General features: G+C 38.9%; 1 protein-coding gene and 1 pseudogene across 1 annotated transcript; one reads left to right on the plus strand and one right to left on the minus strand.

Moving 5' to 3' along the window:
- Nucleotides 1-3186: 3186 nt before the first annotated feature.
- On the plus strand, nt 3187-3315 carry LOC123813173 (annotated as a pseudogene).
- Nucleotides 3316-11166: 7851 nt separating this feature from the next.
- On the minus strand, nt 11167-11526 carry LOC123812923 (60S ribosomal protein L37a-like). The gene has a single exon (XM_045829852.1). It carries the CDS (start codon nt 11500-11502, stop codon nt 11224-11226), a length of 279 nt encoding a protein of 92 aa, XP_045685808.1. The 5' UTR covers nt 11503-11526; the 3' UTR covers nt 11167-11223.
- Nucleotides 11527-12173: the final 647 nt, after the last annotated feature.

Here is a 12173-nt window from a genome sequence, read left to right on the forward strand (position 1 = left end):
CAGTATTTCCTAGAAATCAAATAAGTCTACTAGATAAGAGTTCTATATTAGAATCAGAAAATCAACATTTTACAGGTCCTAAGCATATGACTCAAACAATGGTTATCAGTGGATATCAAAGCCATTAGGTAAAAGATTAATGGAAAATTTTATGATAAAGGGATCAAGTTTTCACCTTCTAAACTCACTGATCAATCTTAGCATCCACTAAAAGTGAAACCATCAGATATTACATGTTTTTAAATATTATACAATATGAAGTACACAGCACCACCTATGAAACAGTCTTTGAAAACAAAACAAAACCCTTAAACCTGAATCTAATCAACCCTGATGTCTATAGGAAACATGGAGGATAGAGGAAATATGAGGAATATTCCATCAAAACCAGATTTTGGACATTCTACAGCAAAACTGACCTGGCTTTGTAATCAAGTCAATAGCATTAAAAAAAAAGTGGTGGGCTATGATATAGTAAAAAGCCCGTGGGAAACCGAACGTAATCTAGCCATACTGAGGAAGGTGGAATGAGGTGACTGACCATATTTACCATCAAGGAGATGCACTATCAGGAGCAACTGTAGGGAGCATTTATAAAAAATTATAAAACAGAACATCAAAGTAAAGTTAATGTAACTTAATATAAATTGAGTAACTACCAACTGCTCACCAACAGTAGGATGGTGTATAACAACTAATTAGCTTTAATTCCAGATAAATGAAGCTGAAAATCAACCGTAGAGGTTGGTAATTACTTGCCAACTACCTGAACACATGAAAAGTTTTTTTGATCAATAATAAAGTTAGCCAATTCTAGATTTATGAATTGGCATCTTCCTTTGGGTCTTAATTTCTTATTTCCCCGATAAGTTTCAAAACATTTTAAGAGACAAAAAACAAATGTGATAAGTGGACTTTTTTTGTACCCTCATTCAAACAAATTAATAATATGAAGGAGTTCAGTAGCTGGGTGGACAAAAAATTGACAAACCCACAACCCAGAGCCTTCTTGCAAACATTTGGTAAGAAGAATTCAATGACTAGTCATAGCTACACACAGCTATGGATAATTATGTAACGTGGTTACATGAAACACCTTCTTCCGTATCTTTCTGTTATTAACTGTCCCAATTCATTCATATCTTCAACCTCTATATATCTGCTGGTTCAACCTCTTTAGTTAATTAAAAAATTTTATTCCCTCCAATCATTAAAACACTCCTTTCCACCTACCACCTCTTAGTTCAAGCCTATGTAATCCCTTCCCTGGAAAGTAGCCATCGCCCTATGACTAATGTCTCTGCTTCTCCTCCTGTCTTCTTGAAGCCTATCAGCCACATCTGTCGGGTTGATTTACCTAAAGTGGAAATTTTTGCCACTTTTTTTGCTACTTTTTGCCTAATACCTTTTAGCCCCTCATTTACTGTTTATTAATTAAAATCCATTCTCCTCTGTTAGTCTGCAAAGCTGTCAGTGAACTGCACTCTGCAGGTCCCAAGCTTCATCTCCTTCTCCTGTAATGGGCCTTACTCTCAGGCAACACTCGGTTGCTGGTGGGCTCCTGCTCGCGGCTCTCTCTCTCCCAACACTCCACTGCAAGCCTGAGATTCGTGCTAGGCCTCGCAATTGTTCTCACCTTGCAATGTCCTCCCAATTTTGTTTGCTCAGTCAGCCCTTACTATTCTAAATGCAGTTCATTTGTTGAACAGCAGCTCAGGCCTCGTCCGCCCTAGGACAACTTCCCTGAACTCCCAATCTGGGTTTAGTACCCTTATTGCTCCTATGGTACCATGCACATACCCTTTATGTTAGAATTTATTTGTTGAAAGTTCTATTTGTCTTTGCCTTCTATAACAGACTCTTCCAAGGCAGCAGAGAGCACAGATCTTGGCATATAACAGGTGCTTAACAAATGTTTGCTGACCTAAACTGAATTATAGCAAATTCCACTGGGAGATGTAAGTATTAATCAATCAGTGCTTCATTAATATATGTTGATATAGGCATTGTAAAATTATTAAATGATTTGCCCCTCAAATAAAAATAATTGGAGAGTCAAGTGGTTTCAGCAGCATGTTTTCCAGTCTATTTAATTGCTCCCCCAGCTAAGAATTGTAATTGCAATACCTCCTCTTCCAAAGTGATCGATGTGCGTGAAACCTTACATGATTTGAAAAATAGTTATTATAACATTAAAAATGCAAGCCATGACCTACTAAAGATTGCTCTGCTAGCAGCATTAAAATTCAGAGTTCTTAATATTCTGACAAATTTTAACATAGACACAGTGATGAAGTAGGTGAAGTAATATTTTCTGCTAAGTAGCTACTAGCAGACATTATTAAACAGAAGATTTTTTCCCTCTGCTGCCATCTTTTGGCTAAATAACAGTAGAAAATCTTAAGCAGAAAGTAGGGAAGAAATTTATCTTAATCAATACTTCTCATTCCACACACCCGTTTAGGGGATGACTCTCCTTGTATGTTAAATATACTCATAGTCACCTTCCACAGACGTCATCCTCCTCCTTTTGATAAGGAAGAAAACTGAATGTAGCAGACACTGTTGCTCATCTTTCCCAGACCAGATTTTGTTCATCATGCACACAAGTCCTTCTGAGGACTCTGAGCCTCACCCTAGAACTAGGGGATAAAGTTTAACCGGCCTGGGCAACCATGGAAGTGTCATCTTGTTTGCCAAGACACTGGTTTGAGCAATGACATGAAATAAAACTCTAGCCATTGAAGTTGACATGAGGGACTTGCAGGGAGGTTTCCTTAGCTTTTAAAAAGAGGGCAAAGCAGAGATAGAACGTATTTTCTGCCTCTGAACATCACCATTCCTATGTGACCGTGAAACCATGGCAGCCATCTTGGAGCCCGGAGGGCGGCCAGCCCAGGAGAGAGCGATGTTCTGAGAAGGCACAATGGACAGGCGGGAAGAACGTGGTTTCTTGACGACATCACTGAGCAGCTGCTCTAATTCTAGACTTCCTTTATGTGAGATAGTAGATGTCATCATTTGAGTTATTTTTACTTTTGATTTCTCTGTTACTTGCAATTAAGAGCATCCTAACTGATTCATGAAAGCTAACTGAAATTAAATAATTTGCAAGTATAAAGGTTTGAGTTGAGTAAGTCCTACTGTTGTCTACCTATTTTTTTCTTACATACAGAAAAGAAGCACAGCTTTGCGCAGTGGCAGTATCGTAGCAAATGAGGTTTATCCGAGGCGCGATTATTGCTAATTGAAAACTTTTCCCAGAAAAGAAGCAGAAACTCTGAGTGAACAAATATTTAAAATGTAAGCTCTTACTTAGGCAATGGAGAGTTCAAACTCCTAAAGAATGAATGTGTAATCCTTGATTAGATTTTTTTTATTTTTTAAATTATTTTCATTGATTATTTATTGATTATGCCTTCATTGGATTTTGAAGAAAAAAGAAAAGCTATAAGACCATTATTAGGACTATTGGAAAAACTTTAATATGGACTATGTATTAGATAATAGGAGAACTTACTGTATAATTTCTAAATTTTCTGAGTGTGAGCATTATATTTGGATATGTAGAAGAATGACCTTATACTTAAACATCTAAAATTAAAGTGTTTCTGTTTTTTTAAAAAGTTAAGGATATAATGTTACATGTCAATTATGCCTCAATTTTTTAAAAAATAGAAGAAGGATTTGCAACCACTAAGTTATCTCACAGAAATGGTCTAAGAAGGGGAACATGGAAAGACAAAATGCATTTAAAACAATTATCCTTAGTGTAGAATATCGGATGGAGAGAGTGAGAGAGAAGTTGAAGCTAATGTGGTAATTATTCAATTTAGATAAATGGTATACGGTATTTATTGTAGAATTCTTACAACTTTTCCAAAGGTTTGGAACTTTTCAATATAAAAAGTTGAGAAGTATCAAAGCATAACTTTCAAACACTTAAAAACATGTCTCTCAGATAAATATAAAGTGATAAAGTGCCAAAAGCTTGGTTAAAGGTTTAGTTAAGTCATTACTGAAGGGGACCAGCTGGATGAAACTGGTTCAAAGGAGAATTTGAAAGACTGGATACATACAAGCATACCTCAGAAACCATGAGGGTTCAGCTACAAACTACTGCAATAAGTGAGTATGGCAATAAGTGAGTATGGCAATAAAGTAAATTATAATCTTTTCGCTGGTAGAAGGTCCTGCCTTCAATTTGTAAAAAAATCAACACGTGCGAAGCACCAGAAAGTGAGACACGAAAAAATGAGGGGTTCCTGTACAATCACTGGTGGGAGATGGGGGGCGGTGGAGTTCCAGCATATGACTGCTAAATCAGATACGCAACAACTTGGAGTAAAGCAAAAATTACAAGCTTTTGGGTTATGTTTTCTACTGGACAGGCATCATTGACATCAGTACTGGAAAAAAATGATCATTTGTTTAACATTCAACTTCACAGAGTCTGGGTTCTAACTGAGTGCATTTCTCTAGAGCAGGAGCTCCTAAAGAGTGGTCTGGAGACTTTGGGGGGAGGGGGTGGCTAAAATCCTTTTAAGAGGTCTGCAAAGTCAGGGTTTTTTTATGACACTAAGATATTGTTTGCCTTTTCACTCTTATTCTCTCATGAGTGTGTAGTGGAATTTTTTAGAGCCCACATGTTATATTGCTATCCACTAAACACAGATGCGGGTATCAGAATCCACCCACCTTCTATGAACAAGACATTAAAGAGATTGTCAAAAATATAAAATAAATACCATTTTACTTATTCATTTTTTAATTTTTGGAATATATAGTTATGTTTTAAAGTATGTTACTGTGTTATAAGTTTATTCATTTTATTTTTCAAAAGGCTGGTATGTATTTTTAAATCTTGTGTTATAGTTTTTAATGTTACAGTAAATATTAACTTATATAATCCACCTAAACATAAGTCTTTTGTGGTTCTCAAAAATTTATGGAATGTATGGGGGTGGGGTTCCTAAGGACAACAAGTTTGAGAACCACTGCCCCAGAAAATGAGTCCTTGACAGAGTTTTTTTAAGTATGACTATGGAAGGACACAAAATCTTATTCTTGCTTTATTTTTAAGTTGTAGATAGTTTTTCTTAACAGGAAATAAAAGTTGTTTTTGAAATAGAAGAAGTAAATTAAATTTATTTCTGCTGTAGAAAAGTAAAAACAAATTAGAAAGGTGTCTGACTGAAACCTGGCTACCACACAGGGCTTTCCGTGGCTTGCAGCCGTGACTTAGGAGTTCTGTTGAACAGAACAACTCCTTATACTCCCTGCAATTTTCAGATTCTGGAATAAGCACTAATAATACTTTAGTTTATATCCTCCAATTCTATTTCTATGCACGTTAAATTTATAGTTTTGCTGCTGCTGAAGGCACTTTCCAAGGTTGGTGGTGAATTGATCTACCTCTTTAATGGCTACAAGGATATTTCATTTTATGGATGCACAACAGGTTTGTTTGGTTTTTCTTTTTTAAAAATCTATTTTCCTATTCATGGACATTTAGATTGCCTCCACTTTTTCTGCAATACCAACAATGTTATGATGAATGTGTGTGTGTTTGTGTAGACATACAATACAGAGCTTCCCTCCTATGTTCTAAGACCACAGTGGATGCCTGAAATTGTGGACAGACCAAATCCCATGTATACTGTTTTCTCCTATAGATAATATCTATGATAAGGTTTAATTTTAAATTAGGCAAAGATATTAATAACAATAACTAATAATAAATATGCCTCATTATATTAATTATAATAATATACTATAATCAAAGTTATGTGACTATAACATAACTATCGAAACAGCTTTTTTCTTTAAGAGAGAGAGAGAGGAAGGGAGGGAGAAAGAAACATCTATGTGAGAGAAAAACATCGGAAGGCTGGACCCACAACCCAGGCATGTGACTTGCCTGGGAATCAAACCAGCAACCTTTTGCTTTGTGGGACAACACCCAACCTGAGTCACATGGACCAGGACTCTCAAAATATCTTACTGTACTATATTCACCCTTCTTGTGATGAGATGAAGCAGGTGAATGACTTGGCATTGTAACACAGCCTCAGGCTACTGTTGACCTTCTGATGGTGTGTAACAAGTACAAGGCTTCTCTTCGGCATATCAAAATTGCAGCGTTACTACTCTTGTTCTTTGGGGCCATCATTAAGTAAACTAGGGTTACTAGGACACAAGCACTGTGGTATTGCCAGTCAACGTGACAATGATTCATGTTCTAGGTGTCCTGTTCATGGAGCAAGACATCACAAGGTTCTATCACTCAGAGTAGCATGCAATTTAAAGCTACAAATTGTTTATTTCTGGAATTTTTATTTTTATTTAATATTTTCAGACTGTGGTTGACTGCAGGTGACAAACTATGGAAGGCAAAACCATGGATGAAGGGAATACTGTGTGTATATATATAGATATAGATATTATACTGTATATATATTATACTGCATATATGTATATGTATATACACACATGAATAGGTATCTCTGTATGTATTCTGTCATTTTTATAGGGAGAGGATACCAAACATTTACATATTACTCTAGCTCTCTATGCCAGGAAAATTCATGAAGGAAAACTTAAAATGCATGAGGATGGTGTCAGGTGTTACTTAGTCCTTCTTTAAGTAAAAGCCCTAACTCATCAGCCTTCCCTAGGGGCTAGCAAGGGGAAAACATATTCCTTTGTCCCCACCACTTACTCCCACCCCAAGCCCACCTCTCAGGCAACAAAATAATGCTGTTATACCCTAACCACACAGGTTTAGCCTGTGGCAAGTCTTTTTAGTTCCATGATTTTCCACAGAAATTGTACTGCCCCCTAGAGGGAAATTTGGAAATTTTTCAAAGTTTTTTTTTTTTTTACTGTCTCAAGGACCAGGATTTCCAAGTGGAGGGATTTACATACATTGGCTCTACTATCATTTAGTAGGTGGGGATCAGGGACACTAAATGTGTAGAACAGTCTCAAAATGCAAAATTGTCCCTCTGTGAGCATGAACTTTGAATGTCCCGCCACACATTTATGGAGGTTAAAAAAACAGTTTAAAATGATCCAAGCTTAAACCTAACTTTGTTTCACATATAAGCAAAATGCTTTTGCTCCATTTTACCAGACACTGAATAGGTTATGATATTTGCATTGGTGATGGTGAGGCAGGATAGCAAGAAGCTAGGAAAATTCCTAGGCAAGTGGAATAGGGAAACAGAGAAGATAATTTTAAAAGGTCAAACAATTTGGCTGATTTACAGACAGCTAGTGAATTGCAAGATCTTATATCTTCCCTAACCAAGGACACTTGAAAGCAAATGGTTTATACTTCTCCTCCCTGACCAGAGAGAGAATAAATAACTTAAATCACCCTGGTCAGGGAGATAGAGAACAGAGACCCAATTAACACATTTGTGCCAGCCAAACCCAAGGATGGATGAAGTCAAGGGAACAAATAACAAAAACCCAATTAGAGCCAGACCAATCCAAGATAAAAGTAAATAAGTGAAGCTGGCCAGAGAATAATCCACAACTCCCCTATACACTCATTTGATGAGTCAGTATATTAATAACATACCTGGGAAGCTGATGAATATTCTCCTGAAACTCTCCCCTAAGATTCTTGCCTACCCAGAGAAGAAAAATAAAACCTTCGAGACAAAGGATACCAGCACAGGTTCACTCTGAAGTACGCCCAGCCCATGCCTTTTCTCTGGCATGAACCTTCTAATTTCTTTCTCCTAAACCCTAAGGGTCCCCACGAAGCCTTGCAACAAGTAGCGAGCAGCAGCTCATCCCGGTCTAACTCCTTGAACCTGTCTCCAAGGCTCCCTGTTCTCTGACTTTCCAAGGAGTCAACAGCAGCCCCACCGTGGCTCACTTCTTCGCTACAATGCTTCTAGGGAGCCAAAGCAGAGCACCACCTAGGCTCTCTCCTGGTGCTTCTTCTACCCTAAGTCCTTCCTTTGTTTCACTGCCCCCAGCTTTAATAGTCACACTCTCAAAATCAGCTGGACTTGTTCTGTGAAATCTTTTCTGCACAAAGTCAAGAACACACACACCACAGACCAGCCTGAAGCAGACCTGCTCTGGTCATGCTACAGTATAGCATTGCTGTTTCTGTGTGCATTGGTACCCATCGCATTCTCATTAGTCTGAGTAGAGGCCCAGGCAGCTCACTACTCTGATTATTATGCCTTCTAATCGGATCATCTCATTTACATATTAGTACATTTAACTGATAACACTATTTACATATTTGCATATTAATAGTTCTGTTTACACATTAACCTATTTAATCTATTCATGTCCTTTACATATTAACATATTCAAACATTTACATATTGACTATATATTATTTTTATAACAAATTAAGTTTTTACTGCTACTGTATGTTGCAATTTGAGCATTATATTGATTTTTTAAAAATAATGTGTGTCAAGTGTGTTGTAAAAAGTGTGTTGCAATGTATTTTTACTGAAAGGAGGTCCATGAGAGGACAACATTTTACAATACTGAGCAAAACAGCCTGTGTGCCCATTGTCTGAGACGCTTCCATTCTGAAATACCACTTTGGTTTTACTGTTCCACGATCAAAAGGCCATTGAAGTGGTTTTCCTAAAACCAAAGAGATCCCAAGACCATTCAAATTTCTCCTTCTAGCCCTGGCCATAGTAACTCATGTGGTCGGGTGTCTCCCTGCAAAGCAAAAGGTCACCAGTTCAATTCCTGGTCAGGGCACATGCCTGGGTTGCAGGTTCAGTCCCCAGTTGGAGGGCATCTGAGAGGCAACTGATCAATGTTTCTCTCTCACATAGATGTTTCTCTCTCCCTTTCTTTCTCCCTCCTTTTTCTTCTATCTAAAATATAATAATAATAATAATAATAATAATAATAATAATAATTACAATAAACAAATCAATCCTTCTGGTAACTAACCATTGACTGGGCATCATTTCCCTTTATCTCCTGTCCTGGTCTTTATGTATCTGGACATCTTTTTCATCTGGGACTCTGAGTTCCTCTCTCACAATGTGGGGACTGAAAAATATTAAAACTTTCCCTCCCACCTTCTAAATTCTTCTAGGCTGGGCTAATAACCAAATTAACAGAGACATATTAACAGGAGAAAAATCAAAGTTTAACACATGCACAGGGATAATTCACATAGACATGAAAATTCTAGACAGCGAGGCAGCACTGGGTATACAAGACATTTTTGGACAAAGAGAAAGGGGGCAGAGCAGGGTTTCAGATTCCAGAAGAGAGAGCAGCAATTCACAGGCAGTTGAGGAAGAAGGGAACAGACAGGGCAGGCGAATCCTTTCTAGGAAACAATGGGACACAACGGCATCTAGCTCACAGGTGCCTGCCTGCAGCCTTCTTGTTTACCTCACTTAATTCAAATTAGGCTACATCACCATCCTAAGGCTTCTCCTTCCTGAAGCAGGTTTCTCTGAATCTCTTGGGCAGGAAAGGGGGGAGGGTCGAAGGTTCTTTCTGAATCTTTTGTTTCTTAAAAAAAAAAAAAAACAGCTTAAAATCAATATCCTAGAAAGCAGCTTTAGGGTGGCAGAATTTTGGTACCTTCAGAGAAAACCCCTGTAATGTTCCACGTTTGACTTGCTCACTAAAGTGCAAACCCGACGGGGCTGGGTTCTGTCCACCACACTCTCTGGCACATGGGATGTGCTCATTAAACGTGGGTTGAATTAAAACATAGGGAATTTGGCCCTGGCTGGCGTAGCTCAGTGGATAGAGCGCGGGCTGTGAACCAAAGTGTCGCAGGTTCGATTCCCAGCCAGGGTACATGCCTGGGTTGCAGGCCATAACCCCCAGCAACCGCACATTGATGTTTCTCTCTCTCTCTCTCTCTCTCTCTCTCTCTCTCTCCCTCCCTTCCCCCTCTAAAAATAAATAAATAAAATCTTAAAAAAAAGGGAATTTGAACCAAAAGGCCTGCCTGAAGATAATGGAAATACATAAGCTGTGTGTTAAGAGTTCTCAAGTATCTGCAAATAAGTCATCCAAAAGTTACAAGTAATGAAAAAACCAAAAAGGGGAACTGCACATCTTTCAATGTGGGGGCAAAGGCCACCCAAGGCTTGTGTGGGATTGTAACTGGAAAAGACACCGGCATTTGGGCTGCCTGTCACTACCAAAATTCAATAAGCAATGACAGTGATTGAATCTTTTATGGGCATTTTATTCAGATGGCCAGCGATATGAAGATGGCGGGTTCATACCCTAACAAACAACCTTCTCTTCTCTTTCCTGGCCAGATCTTTTATAAGGGGGTGGGGGAGGACAAACAAGGTGTGGTGAGGGCTTTGAGATTCAGAAGCTGCAACATTCCTGTCTTGGGCAGTTAGCTGTTCCCAAGGTGGGGGGTGGTCACACAAAAGGCCCGGATGCCTCCAACTTGTCCCCAGGCGGTAATCTGTAGCCAGTGCCCCAGGAGGTTGGCTGTTTTCCCCAGGAGCCAGGATGGGCCTTATCTGTAGTTTCTGAAACAAAAGCTTAACATACACATTATTTGCTAGACTCATAACTTTACCTTAAGCTAAAATTTTCCAAGTCTTGAGTCCCCTATCAGGATAGGAGTGAACATCTGTAAAGATCCAGATGGTAAATATTTTAAACTTTGCAGCCCGGACTCGTCTGGGTGCTCAGGTCTGCCACTGTAGAACAAAAGCAGTCACAAACAGCAAGTAAAGGTGAAACCAGAAAAGACACCGGCATTCGGGCTGCCTGTCACTACCAAACCCAATAAGCAATGACAGTAGTTGAATCTTTATGGGCACTTTGTTCAGATGGCTGGCAATCCGAGAAGATGGTGGGTTCACACCCTAACAGATCATCTGTTTTTTTCCAGGCCAGACTTTTTATAACAGGGAATAAACAAAGTGTGGTGAGGGCTTTGAGATTCAGGGAAGATTGGGTGAAAGAAGCTGCAATATTCCTGTCCTGGGCAGCTAGCTGTTCCCAGGGGCAGTGGTCATCTGTCTCTCCCTGGAACACAAAGGTCCAGATGCCTCCAACTTGTCCCCAGGCAGTAATCTTTAGCAGTGCCCTAGGAGGTCAGCTGTTTTCCCAGGAGCCAGGATGGGCCTTAACTGTAGTTTCTGAAACAAAGTTTTTTTGTTTTTGTTTTTGTTTTAGATAAATTAACCCCTTTATTATAGGCTAGCAATGCGTCAAATTGTGGAGCTTCTACTGGTCTTTCAGTTCCTTCAGTCTTCGGATGGCCGACTTCACTGTGACAGCTGAAGTGGTGTTGTAGGTCCAGGCACTGCCAGCGACCATCTTCATGCAGGATCCACAGTGCCAGATCCCCACCGCTCTCCTCTTCATCTTGGTTTTGCCACAGAAGGAGCAAGTATACTTGGCATGCTGGCTGATCTCAATTTTCTTCACCATCTTCCTGAGGGAGGCGCCATAACGGGTGCCGTATTTACCAACGATTCCGACTTTCTTGGTGTGTTTGGCCATTTTGCCGCAAAGGAGGTTGGACCCCAAGAGTGAAACAAAGTTTTAACACATACATTACTTGCTGAGCTTATAATTTTTTACCTTAAACTAAAATTTTCCAACTCTTGAGTCCCCTATCAAAGGAATGATGTGGCAGAGTCCTAATAAAACATTGTTTTACAAAGTACACAGGGTCATAGTGATGTTAAGTTTACCCCATTATTTATTATTGATCAAAGGTCCCAAAATTACTAAAGTTACTTGTTGATTTGGAGATTTTAGACTGGAACTTGTTGGTGGACAGAACGTGGAACAAGTGCCAATAACTTCCATCCAAAGATTTGTGTCCAATTGGATATTAGTCAGTATTACATCCTATAAGTGCTATAAATAACCTTGCTTCTTATAGCACTGAATTGGTCATAGCATCTTTACTGGTTCCTTCATTAATCAATTAGTTAAGTAAAGTCTTTGGCATATGTTCATCTTATATTTACCAGAAAGTCAAGAGTTTACCTTTGTGAAAATTTTTCATTTCAAAGATTTTATTTATTTATAGAGAAACAGGAAGGGAGGGAATAAAAGAGGGAGAAAAACATGGATTGGTTACTTTCCACACACTCCCAACAGGGGGCCTGGCCCACAAACCATGCATGTGCCCTTGTTACAGAACAAACAAGGGGGGCCTGGGA

This window comes from Phyllostomus hastatus, unplaced genomic scaffold (genome assembly GCF_019186645.2).
Source record: "Phyllostomus hastatus isolate PE091 unplaced genomic scaffold, TTU_PhHast_1.1 phas_scaffold_93, whole genome shotgun sequence".
Lineage (NCBI taxonomy): Eukaryota > Metazoa > Chordata > Mammalia > Chiroptera > Phyllostomidae > Phyllostomus > Phyllostomus hastatus.

Coding starts and splice junctions, on each gene's coding strand:
- LOC123812923 (XM_045829852.1), bottom strand. CDS start 11,502: ATGGCCAAACACACCAAGAAAGTCGGAATCGTTGGTAAATACGGCACC.